Raw genomic sequence first — 24,279 nt, 5'->3', positions numbered from 1 at the left:
CATTAGAGTGGTTTCTGCTATCTGGAAGTCATGAGTCAAGAAAGAAACTTTAAAGCACTGAGTTTATTCAAATAAAATATCATTAATAGCTTATTTTAACATGTTTGACACTGCCATTGTCCGCAGTAGTTACAGTTTGGAAATCTGGTCCCTCTGGCATCTTGATTGCACTTTGCTCAAGGGAAAATGTAACTCCATTGTCCAAAGTTGTGCTGATACCTATGAAACGATGGTTGAAATCCTGAGTACAATATCTGGCCTGTATAAACGGATACAGAGAGCAAACCCAAAAGCTAGGCATTTTTGGTATAATTCTGCTTTGTAAGGAATACTCTGTTGCCTCCTCTCAGCTTTTACTGAGATAATTTGATCACATTCATCACCATGCACCCACTTATTCTCATCCACTGCTCCAGCAGGAGCAGGTCAAACACTGGGATAAAGGAATACATTACAGATGAACTAGCTAAGGACAAATATCAAGCATCTGATAGAGAATTCCAAAGTGAAATATATCCTTGCCTTCTTTCTCATTCTAAAGTGTGTTTGTTATAAACTCTGAGGAGTATCTCTATGACTCAACAGAACCCAGGAGGACAGAGGTACAAATAATTGCCACTCAGTCTTGCAGCCCTGGGACACAATCCAACTTCACCTGTCCTCAGGGAAACAAACCTGAGAGGATGCAGCACACAGGGATGCTACGAAGTAAGAGGCCAGGCTCTTCAAACTAGATGCAAACCAAAAGTGCAGTGTACTCCTGTAGCTGCCTCATGAGTAGACCCTGGAGAGGCAGGGAAGAAGAAAGGGGGAATGGTATGGGTGGGGGAGGAGGAAAGAGAGAAATAATCTAGGCAAACCCAAGCTTTAGGGCATAAAAGTATTCAGGAGAGAACCACAGCCTGTCAAAGGGCATGTTATCTAAAACCAGACATCTGTTAAATATTCTATGTGACAACTCCTGTTGTAACAAGCCACTATTCTCAAAACATCTGAAAGAGAATGCATTTTATGACCAAAAAAAGTGAATAGCATATATGGTTTATCTCTCTATAAAGAAATAGTTATATTGATTTATAGATCTAATACATTATATATTTATAAATACATATATGGGATTTTGTATAGTGGTGGATTTATGTAAATATATAAATATATAAGAGTATATAAGGTACTTCATATAATGGCAGATATGGGGATCTCTTTTATGGATATTTTGTCTGAATGCATCTGAACCTTGCCCTTTGTAGTGCCATTAAGTTGACAATGAGAAGCCTTCCTCTGCCACCATCTCCCTCTCAATTGTTTCAACTCACCTTAGGATCTGGCTGTGTGTTGCAGCCTCTACTGCCTTATCCCCTTCTGCACATGATGATACCTTTTTGAAAAATTCTCCTTTAGGATTGATTTTTTCCATGCCTTTCTTCAGCCCAAGAGGATTTTTCCTCCTGGAAACTTTAAGCAAACTTCTTTGCAATTTTTTACTTAAACAATGGTGAAAAAATATAGACATTTCCCCTTGTAAACATTTTAATATGTTTTTGTGCTCAGGCATAACTCAGAAATGTCTGCACTTTGACATTCACAATTTCCTTGCTAGCTCGTTCTCTCTGAGGGCAAGGACCTTTACTTATCAGTAATAAACAAACAGGATAAATACAACTGTTTATAGATATTTAATTTCTTGTCCTTGCACATCTGTGGTAGTTGATCTTATTCATTCTGGGAGCTACAGCACGCGATCAGTCGCAGCAAGAAGGGCTAATTGCGGTGAAAACCACTGGCAGGCTAAGGAGGAGCCAGACTCTTTCCCAGTTATAGTGGGCCAGAGACTGCTAAGTACGCTCTGTAACGACTAAGAAGTGTGTCTGACTGATACAGAAGCAGGATGGAGCCTTGGGTACATGATGAACTAGAATCTTCCACTTTCCAAACATTACATACTGGTGCTTTCTCCTAATTGTATTGGACCTAATGTAAAGTTTCCAGGTGTGGAAGGGAACTCTTTCCACTCTCTACAACATGTGGCAAACTCCCACTGTGTCGGAGATGATGTCGTCACCCTGATTCGAGACGTTTGTGTAGGAGATCACCCATGATTCATTGATGAAGACAGCAATTAGATGCAAAGGTCTGCCTTGTTGGAGTAACTTGTGCTGTCAGGGTCTAAGCTACTGATGTTCTAAATCACTGGACACTAAGCCTGTATTTTAGATTAGTCCCTTGTGCATAGATGATAAACAATGTTGAGTGCCTCATCCTGCAGTCGTTCAGGGTTAATTAGATAGACGCCCTGGAAATGAATGGATGAATTACTAATCTAAACATTTACTACAACAGGAGAATTAGCTGTTTAAGTGAAAAGAACAGCTCACCAAGCCTTGTAGTGTGCCACAGTGAGCTATGCCCTGCCCATGGGAATTCAGACAAACGTGCAGCAATGAAACCCAAGCTGCACCTCCCCAGCCCGCTTGTTGCCCCGGGTCCGTATGACTGCACTCAGCTGTCAGATCAGTGACTCAGACCACCCACGCCGACGGGAAGCACTTTGTGCAGCTCAGCACTGAACCTGTCATCTGGGATTGCTGTGAAGGGCGTCAAGCTGGAATGGCGAGGCAGGAGGCAGTTACACAGCTTATTTACCTGTTTTTCTAAATTTGGTTTGAGAGGGGGAGGGAAGGGAAACAACGCAGCAATTGCAAAGGAAGTGGTTTTTTTCCTGAATTGCTTAAAAAGGCAGAAAGACCGGGATGTAAGAAGAGATATTATGTTAAGGAGAAGAGAGAAATCTGACTGCTGTTTCAGAACTTAATTGTCAAGTTTCCCGCTGATTTAACTCAGGCAAGCTCCCACTGCTATCAGTGGCTATCTGGTCAACCTGGAATGAAGCAGCTGAACAAGATACTGTAGACTGGGCTTACTGCAGCCTTTGGGTTCCCCCATTCAGAGGATGATGGGGTTTCATCCAGAGACTGGCATGGACAGATCATGTATCCATGTATGAATATTCACTACATTCAAGTTTGTCCTGCCAGGATGTGCCTACTTTTAAGGACAGGTGACATCTTTATGACTACACAGAAAGCCTCTGACCAAGCTGAGACTCTTGACTCTGGGTCTGCCCTTCACTAGGCTGAACCCTAATCACAAGCAGTCCTTGCCTTTTGTACTCTATGTATAGAGATTCTTCTACTCGTTTCTATCAAAAGTGTTGAGGTGTCCTGTCTGAAGGAAACCAGGAGTCTGGCCCACTCCCCATGCGGCACATCGTATATTCATATATTCTCTTTGCATTCCCTTATGAAGCAAATTAGCCCTGATGAGGCACCACTTGTCTGAGGGATAGTATCTGAAGCGATGTCAGGATGCCTTTTGCAGTATGATGTCCCAAGGGTAAAGAAGTTTCTGATGATAACTATCCCACTTCCATTTTGGAATGGCCATTTCAAAGCTGCTGGGATTTCCTTTTGTTCTGATTTCTTATACTAGAAAACCTGAAGCCTTGGAAAGGCTTCCTCCCCACATCTTGTTTAAGTCTAGGTAAGTTAGTAGAAATCGTGAGATTTACTGTTTTTTTTTAATCTCCTGCATTTTCATGTTGGGAAATGTGGTTCTACCTTTGTTCACTGGAGTTTGATTCTGCAAAATGGCAGTCACTCTAGTCTGTGTCAGCAAAGCCACTAGCACCACTAAAACAAGAGGCAGTGTGATGGCTTATAGGAACACTGAGCTGGTGTCTGTAGGCATGATTGATCTATTAACAGTAAGCACAAAGAACCACAAACAGGAAAGAGGGAAAAGTTGGCAAAAGAAGAACAATCAAATTTTCTCTCCCTCACTTAGGCTACAGCCATCTCTGTCTTACAGCTACCCTATGCTCAAGTATCCCAGGAGTGTTACCTTTCAGTTCACGCTTTTTACAAGGCCTCCTAAAGTTGTTCACGTCTTTAAATGAAAACATAGATTCTGTCAGACTGGAATGTTTAACATTACCCTATGTTGAATCAATTGCTTGGTGATGCTGTTCCTCAGGATTCCCACCTCCAGCTGTCACCAAGCCAGCACCTATACCACCATGCCTTCCGCACCACCTCAGGAGTAATCTAAAACCCAAAGCAAATGTGTCTGTCTGTAGGAAGATTTCTCATCGTTTCCACTAGATGTCATGGGAAGGGGAAATGATACTTTCTACTAGCCTGTTGACTTCACATCCCTCCTCCCCATTCACAAACCCATGAGTTTGCTGAGAGCTCTCTCTGTCCCAAGAAGACATATCCAGGGAAGAATGGCTACTTGTAATTTTGACTTTTTTAGATGGGAAAGGTGACATATTGAGGCTTTGGGCTAACAACTTATGACACTCGGATGTCTCCTGGCCCTAAATAAGGACTCAAGAATTTTCTCAAACCAAGGCTTTAAAAAGATAATGAAAAAGGTAGACAGGATATAGCTGGGAAATATGAGGAAAAATGGATTTTTTTTTCTTAGATAAAAATCTCCTATTAGTAAACTGAAATACAAGTTCAATGAAGAATTGTGCTACAATACTTCTGAACTCATTGATGCAGAGTCAGCAGCTGCAGTGCGGACACTGCAAGAAAATTCAGAGCAGCCAGGGCTAGGAATGATAGTTTCATAGATTCTGACTCTTGCATGAAGTTGTATTTCAACAGTTATTCGTTATGAAAGTGAAACGTAACTAGAAGCAGTACATGACTTTGACGCAACATAAAGCAAGCATTTAGTTCATAACTTTGATGTGAGATAGAGCAAACATCAAGACCAAGGTATTTAGTTTTAAGTTAAAAGTCATACATAAATCTAAAAACCAAAATAAAATGTAAGAGGGTAAAACCCAAAGTCTACAAGTCAGGCAGACTTTGACTGACTTCAGTGGCATTTTACAAGTACCAGTGGTGTGGGAGGAAGAGGCCAAGACATGCGATGGCAAATAAACTCTACATTTTCCATTGGGGAAGGCTTTTGTGGGTCATTTCTTCAGTGAGCTGAACTCTGAATCTGATTTCAGTCAGCAGACTGTGCTGAACTTCTTTCTTGAGCAGGCCTTGTCAGTCAATTGCATGTCTGCACATAGTTTTGATTTGCACCGGTGAAATTTCTGATGAATGTTTGTTTTGATATTATTAACTGATATATATTTGTATTTCTTAGCAGACGCTTTTCAGCAGAGACATTCTTAATGTTTCTGAGTGATCAGAAAATTTTGTTCAAGTAATCCTGAAACATAAATTGTCATTGTTAACATGTGTCAAATCTGTCATTACTACTTCCTGTTTCTAAAACTGTGCAATGACTTTTGACCCAGCCCAATACACCAGAACACATGCATTCCCAAAGGAGGTAGCATGTACAGCAACTTCCTCATCCAGCTGGTAGCAAGTTTGCAACATGTGTAACTAGCCTGCTGTGATAGGAGTTGACAAAAAATTCATATTTAGAGTAGCAATAAATATTGCTACTGAAACAGATCTTACGAAATCAGCTCCAAAACCAGCTGAATGATGTGTGTGAATGTGTGAAATTTATACCACTACCGTTTTCTTGAGAAGAAACTGACATCAGCAATGACTTTCAGATTCTTATTTCATTTGGTCTTCTCTTCTCCAATCTAACCCCTCTAAGAGTCCGAGGTTCATGTGGCAATTAATTGAAAACAGTTTTTCTCAAAGAGAAATAAGAATAAAGGGTTTCATCATCCAACTTCTGTTAAAAATTGATGGCAAAACTCCCTTTTGAATTTTAAGAAGAAAATTATCAGATCCAATGTCTGTAGCTACCGACTACTGTAAGGATTAATGCTAGAGGTTTGGAAGAATTTCCCCTAAAGCAGGAAAAGCCATCAAAAAGGCAATGTGTGAGGCAGCAAAAAAAAAAAAAAAAAAAAGGAACCATTGAATAGAAACCTGCATTTTTCTATAATCTCTATAATGAGATAATAATCTCTATAACTCAGCCTGTTGTGTGTAGGCTTGTTGCATAGATCTATTACCAAAGAATAGTAAATTACACCTTTTCCTTAGTTTCTCAGTCACACTTGGCTGTATATTGAAAAGTTTCTTCTTGGGACTTATTACTCCTGTCTTTTACCACAGGAGTAATCCTTCCATTGTTCACTTCCAGTAACGCATGATCCTATGACAGATATTATTGATACAGAAGTAAGAAAAAAAGAAACAGAACCATAAACCATTACCTTCTCTTAGGTAAAGTTTTGATGTAAAAGATACCAGGAAAAGATACCAGGATTACTAATACTACTCTGTGTAAATCTGGTAGAACCTGAGTGATACTCACTGTGGAAGATTTTATGCTGGAGACTGATTCTGTATCCCTTATGCAAAGAACACTAGCCAGCATTCTCCAGATCAGTAATTTAAAAGCCTTGATCTGTGCTCTTAATCATAATTCGGAGGCCAGAGTTAGTGGTACAGTGTGTGCTATGTCTTTGTTGGGGTTGGGTTCTGTTCAGGGCCTGTGCACAGAGCAACGACTTCTGTGAAAAGCAGACTTCTGAAAAGTGCTGTGGTCTGATGATTTCTCTTGATGCTGCTTGTCTTTTATAGTTTTTGCCTCAGGGCCAAGCCAGCCTGAGCCTGGATGAGATGTTGCAGATGTGGCATCAGGTGTTGAAAACACTGCATATCATGGGCTGGCTCTGAGGCCTTTGCCTTCTTCCTGTGTAAGTCAGACAGTAAAGGTGACTTGCCTTGAGTACGAATAGTTTTGGTTTTTTTTCTCATCAGAAATAAAGTCTGTATCACCGACAGCACTTCTGGTCTGCTACTTTGAAGCCCCAGGGGAAGGAGTTATTTCCCATGTCCTTGACTTACCCTTATACACAACCCTCCATCACTTTGTTCACTAGCTTGCGCCATGAGACTGGGTGACGTTCGTCTCTGTTGTCTCCAGGTTACCCTACCACGCAAGTAGGAAAGCAATGAAAGAGGTTTGATGTCCAGAGGTCCAACTTCTGGCACAGGTCTCTTTAGCCTTTTGCCTCAAAGCACTCAATAATGACCCAAGTCAGGCAGGGCTGCTATGTGGGGTCATAGGGTTGTATGTGAACGCGAGAAAAGATTTGTAAAGAGACCTTGTGGCATAAGCGTAAACATAAGAAGGGTATTCCAGGGTTGCCATCAAGTCCTCTGGCCAAAACCAGGATGTCTTGGCATCAGCTGTCCTTGATGGAACAGTCTTTGTGATGCCCCCTGTTTTTTTACCTGCTTTTTTCATCATTGACACTTTCGTAAAAAGGAGGCTAGAAGATTAAAGAGATTTCAAGATGGCCACACAAACACTTCTGGCATAGAGTTTTCTATGAAGATGTATTTACACAATTGTCCAGAAGTCCTTTGCATACCTTGGACATTCTTCCATGAACTTGAAAAAATTAAACTGCATTTTCCCAGGCAAGGAATAAAAGGAGCTGCAAACAACATCAAAGAGAACGCGTGTGTGGTTTGTACGTAAAGCGTTACAAATACCTCTTTCTTTTTTTTTAACAGAAACCACCCAGCTCTATTCCTGCTAAATTCACTTAAAACCAAATAAGACATATTTTGGTGCTATGTATTTTTCTAAGCATTTCACAGTTTTTGGGGACATTGCTCTAACATCTGTTTTTATTTCCTTGTTAATTCTCTTTCCTGACTCTGAACATAAAATATTCAGGAAAGTATGATTTCAAGGATAGGATGTTGCTGTGCTTTGAAAAAGCTCCATCTTAGTGTGTGCTAGGACATACTCTCTCTCAAAGCAAACAATGAGAATGAAAATCAAGAGGCCATATACATCATACAGAGATAGCACTTTACTGTGCAAATGTCACTTAGAAGAGAAAAGCAGGAATGTCAGTCAGAAGACTTGCAATCTGCACACAAAAAAAGATGCATGCAGGGGTAGATCCTGGAGAAAGCTGTTTTATCAGTTAGTTGTAGGCTGTGACAGCAGTGCCTAAGGAAATTATTTTAAAGTAAACCATTGTGCGATGTAAACCCCTGATTTTCACAAAAAGTTCAACAGATTTCTCCAGTAGTGGAGAAAGAGCTTTTATGGGGATTTGCCAAAAAAGAAACCACGATAAATAGGGCCTCACACACACCAACCTTTTTTCTATTCTGCTATTTATTTAATTACAAAGCGTAAGCCACAGTTAGATTTATTAGATTTTATTGGGACTACTGCCTTTGCATTTGGGCAGCATGCTTTTTTGGTCTCTTTTCTCTTCTACTGCTCATTAGTTTTCAGGGGTAATAAACCTCTCTCGCTTGCCTGAGGTGTTACATAAAAATAATGTAGCATTTTTGCAAGGAAATGATTCACTCTCGTGAGTAACATTCACTACTGATGCCACCTGCTCTCCATGGAAGACACAGCCTTTTAGGTGATATTGTGAATTCCTCAGCGCCTTGAATAAACAAAAAAATGTCATCCTTCTTCAGACTGTAATTGTACCCAAATGAGATTTACCCAGATAGGGTAGATTCTGTGTGCCCTAAAGGATATTCTGCCCACCCAAAAACAGAAGAAGATTGCTTGGAAGAACTTGGTTTTCTGCTTCATTTTTCTAAGCATCTCTAGAGCACTGAAAGTTTTGCAAAAAAACTCCGTTGTTCCAGCACTGTGCTTTTGCAGGGTGACATTGGTTCCTTAGCTGCTTAGAAGATAATTTGTTTGCATGGAGACAGGTCATCCTATGCACTAGAAGAGAGGCATAATTCACTCCAAAAATGATGTGGTCCTTTTGTTTATGTCATTATACTATGGATATTGACCTGAATTCTGTGGTGCTAGTAGTCTAATACTGGGAACAGGATGATACAAAAATGTACTGTCCTCTTCCAAATGTGAGGGTGTTGGTTGGTTGGTTGGTTGATTTCCCCCATGGAAGAAGCTAAGCTAAATACTTAAGTGTCTGTTCTAGAAGGCATGGAGAATGCGGGAGGTCTGTGCTTCACTGCAAAACTACTTGTTTTTTAGGACCAGTGGACTAGTGCTTTCCTTCTCCCAAGCTACTTTCCCCAAACTGCAAAACCAGCAAAAGAAAAGTGACAATAGTATTCTCCTGACCTACAACTTAGAGGAAAATTTCTAACTTTGGAGGCTAGCAGGGACATCAGGAGGGGTGCAAATGGTATACGACACCACAGGCTCATGCATCCAGAAAGATACTTACTCTGTTCCTGCTCTCAGCAGATTGCCACTGAGTTTTCCGAAGGAAGCTGGGAAGAAACAGTGACGCCTTGTAGATTTTCTCCTCTTGCTTACTTGTGTATCATTTTCCTTCCAGGCATGACAGAGAAGAGCAGCACAGCCTTAATCAGTTAATTATGTATAAATGCAAAAGAATACACCCCCCCAAACCCTTTGTCTTTTATTAAATTTATTCTTTACTTTGGCTTCTCTGTCATAGCCTTGCTTTGTGATATTTGTTACTTGGACCAAATAGTGGAGTTTTATGGTTTTTGTAACCCACAAAGCTCATCAAAGATTTGGTGTCAGCTGCATTTACCAGCTCTCTTCAGAAGACACCAAAAAACTTTGTATATTTCTGTTCCAGTTATCCAGTTTGGCTTTGTCACACTCTTTGTTGCCTCCTTCCCTCTGGCACCTCTCTTTGCTCTTCTGAACAACATCATAGAAGTCCGGCTTGATGCAAAAAAGTTTGTTACCGAACTGAGGAGGCCAGACACAGTAAGAACAAAAGATATAGGTAAGTAACAAAAAAACATTACAGTGAAGATAACACAAAAAATTCAATAAGGAAGAAGAAAACCAGTAGTAAATCCGTTAATAAGTGCTGTTTTTCACTTACAGGAATTTGGTATAACATTTTGAGTGGTATTGGAAAGTTTTCAGTTATCATTAACGTAAGTATTTGATTACATCAGTTTCTAACCATGATCTTGGGAGCTTATATTGTCCCTCCGAGATAATTTAAAACTGAAGACTAATTTTCTCAATTGATAAAAATACAATGAATTCTAAATTATCCAGTTCATTCTTGTGGAAGTGTGGAACATGAATTACAAACGAGATGACCATTCACTCATCCCATTCTCTCTGTCCTTGTGTTATGTAGGACAGGAAGACTAATTCATATAAGAACAGCCAGTGAAGGGGATGTAAGGAGGAAACATTCCAGATAATTGATAAAGATCTACTTCTTGTTCATACCTGTGCCTTTTTCTGTTACACTGCTAGTATAACTAGTATGAATAAAAAGGATGTAAATATAACTTCCTAGATTCTAGGAGCAGAAAGTCCTTAGCTAGATAGCGTTAACATTTGTTCTGATATATACAGCTGTGGTTATACCCCTAAACATATTTTTCCCACTGAGTGAATATTGCATTAAAAGTAGCTTTTTTTTTTTTTTCAGAGTTGGGTTACACACTCCCCAAGCTACAAAATTTTAGCAGAAAAATGTATTCTTTCATAGAACAAGAATGATTACATGAACATAGTGCATGTCTGTAACACAGATATATTACGTTTATTCTTCTACATGAATTGCTTGTGTAACATTTTCCTGTATTTACTTTAAGATAAAACAGACTCATGCCCTAAGAGTATAATCATAGTACTATCTAGTGGGTTTTTGACCCACAGATTGTAGAACCACAGAATCACTTAGGTTGGAAAAGACTTTTAAGAGCACCGAGTCCAACAGTAAAATATCAAAGATACCAAAGCACTTTCGAAAGGCAGATGATTGTCACTACTGAGGGGGAAACTTGTGCAGAGATGTTATGCAATTTACCTAGCACAATAGCTTCCAGCACAACAGCACTCTGAAGCAGTGTGTAAGCTATCATTATAACTGGAAGAACTACAGTGCCTCCAGAGAAGCAGTGTTGTTTGACTTGGGTGGAGCGTTGTGCACTCATGGCTCGGCAGTTTCCATGATTTAAGGTAGGAAATCTGTGCGGCCCTGCACATATCCATAATGTCCATAATTTTTCTGTCAGGCATAGATATCAGGTTTCCAGCACTGATCTGTGCTGGGTGAGCAAAACTCTACAGCCTCTCAGTTTTATCTGAATATGCTTTGCAGATTTATGAACTTTGGTTATCTTCTGTGTCAAACGAACTGTGAACACTTTTGTTTCCTGGAGATTCCATCAAAATATCAGTTAGCTACTTTTTGTTGACAGAAATGTAAATACATGCATACCCAATTTTAAAAAATGCTGAATGCCCAGTTCTGCTTCTCCATCTGAAAAATATTAATGCAGAAGACCTGTTAAGAAAAATGTAGTTTTAAATGAATCTAATGAAGTCTTATTGATACGATCTAGATACTTCTGTGTCTGATTCACTTCACAATTATACCAGTTTTATACCAGTGAGATCCACTGATGTCAGATGTGTAAATCCTTATGCAGAGGGGAAAATGGAGGATGACTACCTTGCACTCAACTGGGTTATCTCAGATAACACTGTGTAATTACAACAAATCGTACTCCAAATTATACCGGCTAGCTATTACGTCTTGTTGTAATTTTTTAAAACCAGTGATAAACCCACTAATGGCTCCAGGGATGGAAAGAGTTGGCGAAACATGTAGTACATTAATTGCTTCTGCTACTGTGCTCTTAAGAAGTATTCCACTTCCCTAACTACAGCCTTTCCCTGGAGACACAGCAGGTTACTCTGGGTTTATATAGGTATGCATCCTGTACCAGGTCTAGCCATTTAACTTTCACTTCGTCATCACTCTAAACTTACTTGAACATGAAATTATCACCTGAATTAACAATCTGAAACATGTTAGACATAGATTCATGATGCTGTTGTTTGGTTACTTATTTTTTTGTCTCTCAGGCTTTTGTAATTGCTGTCACATCTGATTTCATTCCACGCCTTATGTATCGATATGCATACAGTCAAAATGGAACCATGCATGGCTTCATCAATCACACACTCTCATATTTCAATGTCAGTCATCTCAAGGCTGGAACACAGCCAGAAAATTCCCTGTTTGCACAGGATGTTTTGTTCTGCAGGTAAAGTACTTCTAATGACAGTTTGCACAGTCAAAGTAATTTCTTTGGGTCTTTTTTCAGCAAGAATTTTTCCAAGTGAGAACTGATAATTTGTGCCTTTAAGGGTGTTTTTAAGAGTACAGCTTTTAGAGTATTCTCACTATCTTAGGAGGTTCTTAGAAGGGTTTTTTTCCAGTGCATTAAAAGGCAAAATAAACAATTTAGACAGGCTTACTGAAATTAAAAATATCCTTTCTTCACTGAAAGACAGAACTTTCACTAAAAATAATGAGTTTTTTAAATGGACATCCACTGATTAGAACCAGGTTTTCTTTTTCTTTATGAAGTTCAGTGTTTAACTGATGAGATCTGAATTTTCAATATATTCTGCCCATCTTTAAAACCTACACTGTTCCCCATTTGCATGTCTTAGATTTCAGATTAATCTTTTCAGACTGGGGAAAGAAGGCTTGACTTCCTTTAAAATATGTCCAAAATGTCTAGTCCACTGCTCCTGTAGTGCAGATACTTACGGAGTGGTTCCAGTATACATGAGAAATCACTAACACGGTTCCAGGTCTCTCAAAATAACCTTGCTTTTTTATAAAAATATGCAAAAATTCAAAGAGTTATTTTAAGGCAGTTCAAAGCTGTTCAAAACTGAGCTCCTCGAGTCAATGATATATTCAACAGCCTGCCTCACCTTCCTCTTGGAAACCCTTGAAATCACACTGTGCTTAGCCTCCGCAATGGCAAGAAATCTTCACAAAACTTGCTTTTCGCTTTTCTTTGGAAGGAGAGCCTTCATTTATATTTTTTTACTACACACAGGTCTTTAATTGGCCTCCCTTGTTTTGATGCATAATATGTTTTTGTATGTTCGTTGTCCTTTTCTGCTGCATGGCAAAGTTTTTGAATCTATTACTCCTGATAGTTCTAAAACTAGTTTCACCGCTGTCTTTCCCAGTGTCCTTTCTCAAACTCTGGTCTTCACTTTCATGCTTTCAATGTGTGGTTTTACTCTGACATCAAATTTTGGCAAAAGTGCCAAAGATGGGATTCTCCATAGTCTCTCAGAATCAGTGTCAAAGCAAGGGCATGAAATCAGTTACCGAGCAGAATGATGAGACAAATCTTACAGGTGACATTCACATACCATCTAGCATCAGATTGGCCTTTTCTTGCAATACTGGTTTATTGAATACTCAGATACTGGCAGAAAATACTGCTAGTATTGTAAATGTTATAAATATCAAGTAGTATTTTCTAGTTAGAGCTTCAGATTTCTTTCCTCCTGTTTGCTTGAATTCATTGTCCTTGATAAATCTATATGCAAAATATGGATAAAATATGGATTCTTCATTATTAGTTCCCTACATTAGAACCCTACATTTCTGCGTATCTAACATTCAGAGTTTCTTAAAGAAATCATATTTGCAGAGTAGACAGAGACAGCTAAGGCAGCTGGAAATTTTTTATTGGTTACCATTGAGTTATGAGTATTAGTCTTTTCTATAAATCTGCAAGAGCAGCTCTCAGCATGACATATAAGGCTCATAACTAAAGCTGATTAGGACGAACATTTTCATCCTACCAAAATCTTTGTCTTCATCTTAAAGTTGAGGAGAGAAACTGTTTCAAATAAATCAAGTATTTTGATTAAAACAACACACAAACCATAAAATTTGATTTATTTTAAATATTTTCTGATCTTACCCTCCTAAAAATAAATTATTTTAGAAACGAGCAGCCACTTAAAAACAAAGACAGAAATTAAGTTTGTAATTATGCTTATAACAGGTGCTGTAAATTGCCATTCAGATCACTTCACTTCTTTTCACTGATTATTTAAGGGATCATATTCTAGCTAGGTTCCTGAAGTAGCCAAAAACCTCCCCTTCCTTCTAAACAACTGCACATTTCTAAATGTAGACTATGTATCTATCCCCCACAAATTCGGGGTTTTTTTCCATTCTGATTTTGTTAGGGGATAAGAAATTTTGCTCAAATAGTTTGAGAAGGGATAGATGGAACTTCTTCAATGAGGTCTACAAATCAATACTCAAAGAATATATTAAATATTGTAATGTAATAATTTTCAAGAAAGAAGTCTTAAAGTTGACATTATTCAACGTAGTTTGCACATGTTTATCTCCCACTCCTGTGCAAGCAAACTTTAATCATACTTAGGATCCCACTAATTTTAAGCAGAGTATTCATATCATCCAATATAACCCACAAAAATCGTACATCTCAGTTCCTTCACTGCAAGCAGAGTAAATGCAGAGAGTAATCTGGCCTTCTAACTCAGGCACTGCTCTTGGTTTTGCCTGTGGGACATACCTACCTCCTTACCTTGACTACAACGGAGGCTAGAGGAGTGCGTAGATAAGACTCCTGACTTTTAAGCAGGTAAAGAGAGAGCCTATAACTCAGCGAAGCCATGTCCCCGTGTCAGGAACTTTGTTAAAGGAATCTCTGCTGCTTCTTGGGAGGAGGTCAGATGAGAGTTGAGTGCAGACAGAAATGAAAAAACAGCTCTCCAGTGCTTAAAGCTGCACGCAGTGTTCTGCCTGCTGCTTTGCTTGTGGCAGACAGGGTAAAGCACCTTAAACCTTGGACCTGTCCTCTTTCCTTTCTCAAAATGTTGTTCCCATTGAGCTCTGCTATTCCCCATTTTGGTGTGTTGCTAGGAGTTATTTTTTGGTATAATGTTACCTGTGAGAGTATGCAGCACCTCCATACTTTCTGATAGACTTGTGCGTCTGTGAAATGCTTTTCTGCTCTCCATTCCTAGCACTTTTCAATTCGTATGCCCAAATTTGCCTGTGTTTTCCTTCAACAGGCATCTCGATCCATATGGATCTCCCACTTCACTGTGACTTTGCTACTTTCGCTTTGCTACTGTTTGCCTGGTCGCAGTCACTGGCCTCTATTTATGGTGTGTGACTGCCAGCGTGTTTGAAAACATGTGCACTAACAGCAGTGATGAAGTGCACTCTTCATACGAGCATGGATTCTACAGAGCCATACAGAGCCATACAGGCTCTGTAGAATACAGAATAGAATACAGGGAGAAGGGAACAACCTGTACTAGGTATAGAAGTGGTCCCTGACTGATAGTATGAAGTTTATGCCACTGAGAAAAAAAAAAAAAGAAAAAATTGATTGCAAACAAAGAGCATATACTAAATGTTTGACCATCTACTAGTCTGAATGAGAAACAACTATGAGAGCATTTCTGTTCCATTATCAGGAATCAGTTAGGAAAATATGCCAGCATTCACATTCCCTGTTTCTTGTTGTCACCTGCCTCATTTGAATCTTATCAAAATCACAGCTTTGGATAGAACTATCACTGTGATAAAATATGGGGTATCTAGCTTGTGTCCCAAGAGACAAGCAACAAACAGTATCCCTTAAGCTGGAACTAAAATCTGCTCTTCTGTTTCTGGCAAACATGTTGGGAACAAGCTGACCTCTCTTATTCTTAGATTTCTGTGACCTTTGGAGATAAATGTGGTTACAATATGGCTGTGTTTTGCTCCTTACGGGCATTGCCAGAGATTAAGGTATCTTAAAAATAACCATAACAATCCAGAAACGACTCTCCCACCGAACATCCAGATACATTCTTTGAATATTTTGAACAGCACTTTCCACAATGTTGTGAACCTTTTGACATTGTTTCCAAATAAAAATTGCTGTAACACCATTCTGTTGCATAGCATTAGTTGTAATGATTTTTTTCATAGCAAAGCAACATTGGTGTCGCTGAAGGCAAATTAAAAGCAAATCTTGCTAAGTTATGTGACATTCTTATTGATTTAGCCCTTTAAATCTTTGTAATCTTGTGTGACAATGGAGTACATGAAAGCATGCTGACCACACTGAAAAGAAGAAAGCAGCAGATACAGAATCATTAAAGGGACTTTTCCTTTAACACAAGCCTTCTCCAATATTCAGCAAATTGATAAAGTTTTTTTGAATGAGTTAATTTCCTTAATGCCCTGGGATTCATCTCATCTATTACCAATGATCATTGGTGATTTCTAACGTTTTTACCTGAACAGTTCTTGTATATTCTTGCATTGTTGAAGCACTAATTCCTTGTGATTCGGTCATGTTTTCTTCAATTTCTTGTCAAAGACTAGCTGAAAAATGAAATTATACAGATCAGCTTATTTAGACTGATTGGCAATTACACCTACATACACATTTTTAATTTTCCTAACAGTCTTTCCGTTTCTCTGTGCAATATACTTTTTAAATATACTTGCATATTTCTCTTAGTTCTGCCTGCAGTTCAGTTTTATCTAAGTCTTGCCCTCTCCATCCATCTTCACTTCTCCAACATATCTCTACTCTCAGTGTGCATTTTTTTTTTTCCCCTCAGAATTTTTCTGTGCTCTATTCTTAAATCACACTGATTACTTCATATTCTTGTCCTTTTTCAGTGGAATTAGAGTTGTTTGCTTTTTTTTAAACACAACAGTCTTTGGACCACAAGTTGTTTGCTCTTCCTGGCCTGCCTGCTGAAAAAATTTTTTAGGAATGAAGAGTTAAAGAGGTGAGGGAAAAGATGGACTTTTTTTCAAAAGAAGCTACCTGTAGAATATAGTGGTTAGAAAAGGTCTGGGTTATTGCACTTTGAAGTCCCGTGTGCTATAGAATAATTAAAAAGGGAGGTGGAGAGGAGGCCCAGCTACCTTGTATGTAGCTCTGACAACATCTTCCTTCACCATAAATCATTTGCTAGTGTTCTGTTGAATGTAGATTCAGGCGTCGTAAGCAGTGAGATTTCCAGACAAGCCAGGAGAGATTTCCATGGGGTCTGATGTCCCGCGGCACTTGCGCAGTTTGAGAAACTCAGAATCTGTTAAATGGCAAACCCACCACAGTTGGTGACCCTTGCAGGTGAACCTGGGCTGCGTTTCAAGACTGGGATTGATGTATAGTGCTAGGAAAAATCCACAACAAACTCAGTGGTTTTCCTTGGCTTTGATGTTCAAGCAGATTAAATTCAATGGAACTGAGTCTGGCCCTCACTTGCAGCTCTCGTACATGGCTTGGAGAAACATGCAGGAGTCCACATTGTGCGGAAAGGTACCAGAGGGGGAATGTCACAGCGCAGGGACAGCACGGGACCAAACAGGAATCCCGTGTAAGACAGGACAGAGAGCTCAGCTGCTGTGTATGCAATCACTGAACAAAACAAATAATCCGGGGTCTAACACAGCTCAGGTAGAGCTTCCATAAATTAATACAGACCTCGGTTTAAAGTTACTTCCTCCTCCTCTCCCTCCTCCCTCTCCCTATCGTGCGTTGCACCTTGTGTCCTTTGTCTTCAGAAGGTTCAGCACAGAATTACATCCAGCATTTCAGACTGAATTTCATGGGGGGGGGGGGCAGGGGAGGCGGGATGTAGGGGGCATGTGGACTGTAAACGTATAATTTAACATGCAAAGCCATGTGGATAGAACCTGAAGGTGGTTTTGGTAAGCGCACCTGCAAACTGAAGCTGACAGATTTTATATATGAACCTTCTCCATTATCCCCCGATGGAGGCTTTTCTTCAGTCTAATGAATCTTACTGTCAGGACGGGTTTTGTGGTATTCAAAACAGATTTTCCCTTTCTTAATTTCATCCCATTACTCCTAGTCAAACACTGTGAACAGCACTAAATTATCCCTTTCAGTCCTAAGGGCACAATTTGTGCATGGTTATCATGTCCAACTGTGGCTGTTACCAAAATGGAGCAATACATGTGCTTTTCTTTAATCTTTTCTGGTGAGTCAGTCTCCTCAGCCCATGGATGGTTTTGCTGAACTGCCTTCAGTTGGTTGCTATCTTTTTCTTTTTCTCCAGCCCCCCCCTTTTTTTTTTTTCCTCTGAAATCCCCACAATTGCGTGGCTGAATGCAGCATTCCAGGTACAGATTTATCTGAGCTGTTAGGAGAAGGGCTAATACCCGCCAGCACCGTTGTCCCATTTCTTTATACGCCCACAAATCATACCGTCCTGCTGCCATATTTCAAACTTGCGCTAACTTGCTGGCCACTATAAGCTCCAGGCTATTCTCATTGCATTTTCTTTCAAACTCTATCCTTTCAAAGATAGTTCAATTGTTTTATTTTTAATTATTTTCCATTTCCCCAGATTATTCTCATTGTGTTTCCTGTCTGTACTTCTTATTGCTTTCTGTATTTCCTGCTATTTGCAAAACTTTCCAATTTAGGAGCATCTGTGACTTTTATTAGCCTGTTGTTTACTTCCAAATGATTGATGATATTACTAAAAGCATCGGTCTTTACACCAAACCACGAAGGCTCTGTTTTATCCTGTCTAAGGCTAGACAGTTAATTTAGGAAGTGCCTTTCCCATGGCTCCCCCTGTCGTTAATGCAAAGACAGGAACAGGCAAAGAGTGAGTTAGATTTTATGTGGGCTGAAATATTCCTTAAATCAATCAAGGTTTAGATGAGGTGAATGCAGGCGTGTCTTCTTTAGTCTGAAAATGCTTTGGACTATGTCTATGCTTTAATTTCAACACTTTATTCCTTGTACACTGAGGTCAATTTAACGTTAACCAAAAAAAAGGTGCTGACATCTGTAAATCCTGGAAAATCTGGAAATTTCCAACATTAGAACAATGTTCTGATTTTTGTTACAACTGTGGAAACCAGACTGAGCTTGCTAACTTCAGTGGAGACAGTCCAGCTCTAATTTTGGAGTTGTATTTCATAATAAGTGTTGAAGTAGGAACATCTGGCAGATTTGATTCTTTAGGTTTTGTGATTGGAAAATCATGTTAATCAAAGCAATTGGTGCAGGAGAAGATTGCTGGAACTGTGTGGTAACTGAGCTGTCTCCATCGACAGGTTCAAAGACTACAGAGAACCACCTTGGTCTCAAAATCAGTATGAGTTTTCTAAACAGTACTGGGCCGTCTTATCTGCTCGCTTGGCTTTTGTTATTCTATTTCAGGTAAGTCTGTTGAGTTGCTGCAGTCACAGAAACATAATAATAAATGGATAAAAACGCATGTGCCAAAACAGCCTATGTCCAACAGAGCCTTTCTGTTTGCAAATACCCAGCCTGATGAGGTGTCAGTGGGCTGCAGCACAGGTTCTCCCTTCAGAGCACTGTGGCACAGACACCTGCTGCTTAGTACATTTACTTTCCACAAGTAAATGGAATAAATTCTCCCCAGTGTGGAGATTTCATTGGCAACGGATTTGCTATCATGATTTCTGCACGGCAGAAGCCTTCTGGTCTCCTCTGTGATCTGAGATCGCTCCACAGTCAAATTGGGCCCACCCCTCATACTGAAATCTGCCTGTCTTTTCTCCTCACCAGCCAAATATTAAGTGTGACTGAGTCTTACCTGGTTTATATTGCTCTCTTCTGCTTCTTTGCTCTGTCTTCAGTAATTTTCCACCACTGGCTGCAAAACTTTTGAAACCAGCTGGTTATGCTGGGCTTCAAATAGCCTGCCTGTTGTTCTGCCAGAGTACATTCCCTGGTTAATTAGCTCCATTGTCTCAGATGGGGACCGAGGGTTCACGCTAGAAGCTTTGTCAGCAAACGTTCTCGCACATTTTGAGTCATTTTGAGGCAAGCACAGCAGTTTTCAAAGCATTATGATGATATACCCCAAAGCATAATTTACCTATACATTTCACAAATAAGCAAAATCTTTTCTCCCAGTCTGTCTCCTGGCTCTGTGTTGTGAGCATCACCTGTAATGACCTTGGCACTTGAGGTTCAGGGTTGTGGCTTGCACGCCGAAGCAGTGTAAAAGAATCCTGCTTGTCAGCAGACAGAAGGGTTTGAGGGGCAGAATGACCAAAAAAGTTGACTGCTGTCTGCTCAGGGCACATCGGAAGCACATGGGTATGATTGTGTTGGAGGATGCTTTCACTGATGTTGCCCTTGTAGTAATGGATTGTGAACTCAGTCTTAATGAATTTGATGTTGAGAATTGAGCACCTTTGAATGCCTGTAAAGAATAACGCTGTTTTAGCTGCTTAAGCCATGAATCATTCAATGAATCCAAACCCTTTCCTGTTTCAAACCAAATTGAAGCATGTGTTTAATTCAGTAGCTCCAGTGAGGGGGAGCTGTGCACAAATGTGAGCTGTTTCTTGAACTAAGGCCTTACTCAACTGCTTAATACTACATGCCATCAGCAAAATGTGTTTGATGCCCACCTTGTAGCTATAGCAAAGTTTTAATTTTGTTCTAGTGTGAGTATTTTGGAGTTTTCATACTTGCCTCACATCTGTTGCTGTGTTTGCAGAACTTGGTGATGTTCCTCAGTGTTTTGGTTGACTGGATGATTCCCGACATCCCCAAGGACATCAGTGAACAGATCAAAAAGGAGAAGAGCGTGCTTGTTGACTTCTTCCTGAAGGAAGAGCATGAAAAACTGAAGCTGATTGAAAGCTTTATCGCACGCGACAAGCAGAAACACAAAAGTGGGACCAAAGGCGAAAGGACCCGGGCTGCCAGCTTCTGTCAGTTTAACCGAAGTCAGAACGGCAGCTTTGCCTCCTTTAGCTCACAGCACACAGACGTGTGACTCCTTAGGGAAGGGTAACATACTATGCTTACCTCTACAATACCTGCTTACTGTGTGTCGTGATTCTGAACCTGGAGCAAGGGAGAAAGTCAAGGAAGGGACAGGGAGCAAAGAGCAGGCTTCTTCTGCTTCCTTAGAAACTCCATACGCAAGGGTCTCCATTACATTTTATATGCTTTCAGGGCTACAGCATTTTCAAACTTTTTCAGTGCGAGGTAAGGGCTATATTGTGTAGCCGGTCCTTGTGGTGATGCATGTGAGTTGAGTAGCCACGCAGCAATTCTCCTCACTCGTGCAGTCTGAGCAGTAGGACCGCAACCATCCCTCTTCCTGCGGACACCCGTGGGGCATGGGGAACAGAAGGACGCTCCTGCCGTGGTACCCCAGTGAGGAGCCCACATCTCATGGTCTCACAGCTTACAGCTGCCAGCGGACGGTTTATAAACATGTGGAGTCTCAAGGAGCCATTGTGCCTTCCTAACGTACACTGCTACTTGGTGCTGTCTCTGTAGAGAGTGTAAGGGCACAGAGCTGTGGGAACAGAAGGAATGAAAATCACTGAGCACTTTCATCTACAGATATATTGTGTTTTGCTTAGCAGGAGCCTGAGTGTATGTGCTAATGAGCAAAGAGGCCACAACATATGCATCAGAATGAAGTAAAGCTGCTAGAAGTAGGGAAACTCGTTGTTATTCATTGTCCTGAACAAAAAAAAAAACACTGCATGTTTGATTCTCCTCTCACTTCGACTGGGAATTCAGCCAGTACCATGAGGAATCGCGCCGCTAAACCAACACTAGTGGGAAGCCGAGGAGTGAGAATGGAATCAAGCTCTGTAAATCATGTGGCATCTTCCTGTACATGGCACATAAAGTAACAAAAGTTGCTGCTGTTGTGCATTTACTGTAAAGTAAAATATTTTGCAGAACTGCATTTTCTTGGAAGATAAACATGTTCGCTAACCAAGCTTTCATCTCCAAACATGTAATAAATAACTTAATTCTGTTCTGAATGAAAATAAAACTTTCATAAAAAAATCCATTTCTTTTACTGTAGATTCTGTCTCTAGCCCAACTTGAAACTTGGAGTCTGTATAAAAGAATTTCTTCTCCTTTTGTCTTTTCAACAATGCTTTCAAAGCCATCAAAAACACAAACCAAAAGAAGTGCTTCATTTTCAGGCATTTTATGATTGCTCTTTAACATTATAATGATATTTTGTATATTTGTGAAGCCTACGATATTCATTGTTCACTTAGGTGGAAAGGTCTTTTCCTATAAGATTTTTTTGTAATTTAATGAGTGGTGTGAAAATAATTGTTTTTTTTTTTTCATTCAATGCCTAAACTAAAGAAAATGTCCCCTTCTAAAACAGATTTTTTTTCTTTTAATGAGTAACAATTTGGTAGAGATATTGCTCAAACCTCAGTTTGACTATAAACTCTCAAGACTACGAATACAGTTTGTAAATGTGCAAAAATGTGTAGTATTACAAGTTTTCTCCTTTTTTGTACATATAGATTATCTAAAACAAGTTATCTGAAGAGCTCCTGTCACAATGTACCAGGTATAAACCATGTACTTGGTGTTTCTGATTGATTGAGATAGGTAGGAAAATTATAGGAAAATAGTCATCGTCCTAAGTACAATTTAAGATTTTTCTTAGTATAAATACCTCATAGTCACCTGTGATCATGTGAACAACATCCTAGTCAGGCCAAAAAGTAATGTTATTACATTTGAGGAGGCTGAGAGGGTGGGTTTTTTATGACCAAAACATATCTATTAAAATTTAGGTGCGTTCCCTCTGCAGTCACCAGAGAGAGAAATGCACGCCCAGCCAGCTACTCGACCCATCCTGACACTGCTGTCTGAGATGGGCAGATGAATCACCACGGAGGATGCCCAGCTCCTTCCCTGCACTGCAGCGGGAGCCCCAGTGTCTGTCTTATGTTGTGCGCTTGGGCTTTAGGTTGCAGAAGTCTAGCACCTAACCTCCCGAGTCAGAGTGCTTAAGATGTGTAGATCACTGAAAGGCATAGTGACTGCTAGATTCTCAGTTGATTGTGCTTGTTTTGTTTTGATTTCGCTAGATGCTTAAACGAATGTCTTTTGTAAGAATTTGACTCTCTGCTGGAAATCTGTGACAGGGCTAAGATGTAAGCCTTGGTTTCCCCCCTTTAAGAGTAACATTTAAATGAGGGCACTGTATCTCCTCAAAAACAAATTGCCTCATTTTACTTTCAAAAGACCAACAAGCCCTGTCAGGGATTCCAAGGTCTAATATATCAAGGCAGTCAATATTAATTACATCTATTCTCTCACTTACACTAGAGGGTATTATGGTGGTGGATTTTGGGGCTTTGCAACTGTCTACGTTAGTTGTGTACAACTCTAGTTGATTGAAATGAAATCACTTTTCTTCCCTCCAGAATGCCTCTAATGAGGAGAAACGTTATGTTTCCAAACAGTAGAAATATGAATCTTGCCAGACCTTTAGATTATTGTAATGCTCGGTTTCTTTTTCCAGGTGTGTGAACTGCATGCAGAAATGGATTTAGAAAGAGGCTTCCAGGTTGTGTAGTGCCCTCTCTTCAAGTGGTTTGTTGGGTGAAGGATATTTAGAGTTAAGGTTTTTTTTAAAATAGAACTGTTATTGTATGGCCTGCCTCTACCCAGAAAATGCCCTCTTGTCTTTTTAAAAACTGTGAGTCACTCAAAAATGGTCAGAAAAATGCTATCCCAAAGTTGAATGTATTAGGATGTTGTTACACAGAATTTCCATAACAAGCAAGTGAAATGCTTCCTGTGGTCCGAAAATGATAATGTGTTTCTAGATTTCCTAGCAAAAGGAACTAGAGAAGCCAGCAGACGTACACTGATGCTCTGAAAGTTCTCCTGAGGTTTATATATTTCACCCAAACAAGGCTGGGAAAGCAGCATAGCAGCAATCACGGCTGATGTCCAGACAGGATCTACCATGATATCGCAAACAGGACAGACAGCTCAATTATGTTTATCTGTGATATGGTTTCTATTTTTCTCTTAAATTTAAGAGTTTCATTCACTGAACATTCCTGCACGTTTGGTACTTGACTCAGGTGCAGTCCCTGAGGATTGCACCCATTGTTACATTTCTATGGCAACCTCTGGATTCTCCTGGCACAGCTTCCCATCAGCTCCTGTAATAGTAGATCACTGGTTGGGCATTCATTCATTCCCAGTTTCAAACTTATCTCTTTCAGACAAAGCAAGACTTTATCTGATCTCTTTTTATCAGCCTGATACTTGTAAGTCTACCCACAAAGCACCCCCTCACCATCACTTGTGTCTCAGAAGCAGAGAATGACTGCTTCAAGAGGTGTGCATGGAAAGCTCTCTCTAGGGAAGAAGAGAACAGCGATGCAAGCAGAAACACAAAGTGATAATAAAACCTGTGCGCTGTTGTCATTCCTTGCTTTAGCAATGAAAACGAGCTACAATCTCTGCAAAAGAAGGGAAAAAAGCAAGCAGAGAAAAAAAATTGCATAGATATTCCTGCACATTTAGTTCAGAATTTGATAGCCCTTCAGATTGCTCCAACTCTGAAGTGAAAAAACCAATTAAACAAATAAACAAACAAAACCCCACATCCCTTTGTATGCGTGTAGCTAATACCACACTGAGTGCTACACACAGTCACAAAACA

The 24,279-nt window shown here is 39.9% G+C and overlaps 1 protein-coding gene across 1 annotated transcript in view; it reads left to right on the top strand.

The window, feature by feature from the left end:
* Positions 1 to 20,592, top strand: part of ANO2 (anoctamin 2) — a 187,924-nt gene extending 167,332 nt beyond the window's left edge. The window contains exons 21-25 of the mRNA XM_075418515.1: positions 9,581 to 9,733; positions 9,838 to 9,890; positions 11,848 to 12,029; positions 18,890 to 18,995; positions 20,311 to 20,592. Coding sequence (XP_075274630.1) covers positions 9,581 to 9,733; positions 9,838 to 9,890; positions 11,848 to 12,029; positions 18,890 to 18,995; positions 20,311 to 20,592 — 776 coding nt within the window. The remainder of the gene's footprint in view (positions 1 to 9,580; positions 9,734 to 9,837; positions 9,891 to 11,847; positions 12,030 to 18,889; positions 18,996 to 20,310) is intronic.
* The last annotated feature ends 3,687 nt before the right edge of the window (positions 20,593 to 24,279 follow it).

Source organism: Opisthocomus hoazin, chromosome 1 (assembly GCF_030867145.1).
Source record: "Opisthocomus hoazin isolate bOpiHoa1 chromosome 1, bOpiHoa1.hap1, whole genome shotgun sequence".
NCBI classification, from domain to species: Eukaryota; Metazoa; Chordata; class Aves; order Opisthocomiformes; family Opisthocomidae; genus Opisthocomus; species Opisthocomus hoazin.
Note: the sequence above shows the minus strand (reverse complement) of the source record. Positions and strands in the feature narration are given on the sequence as shown.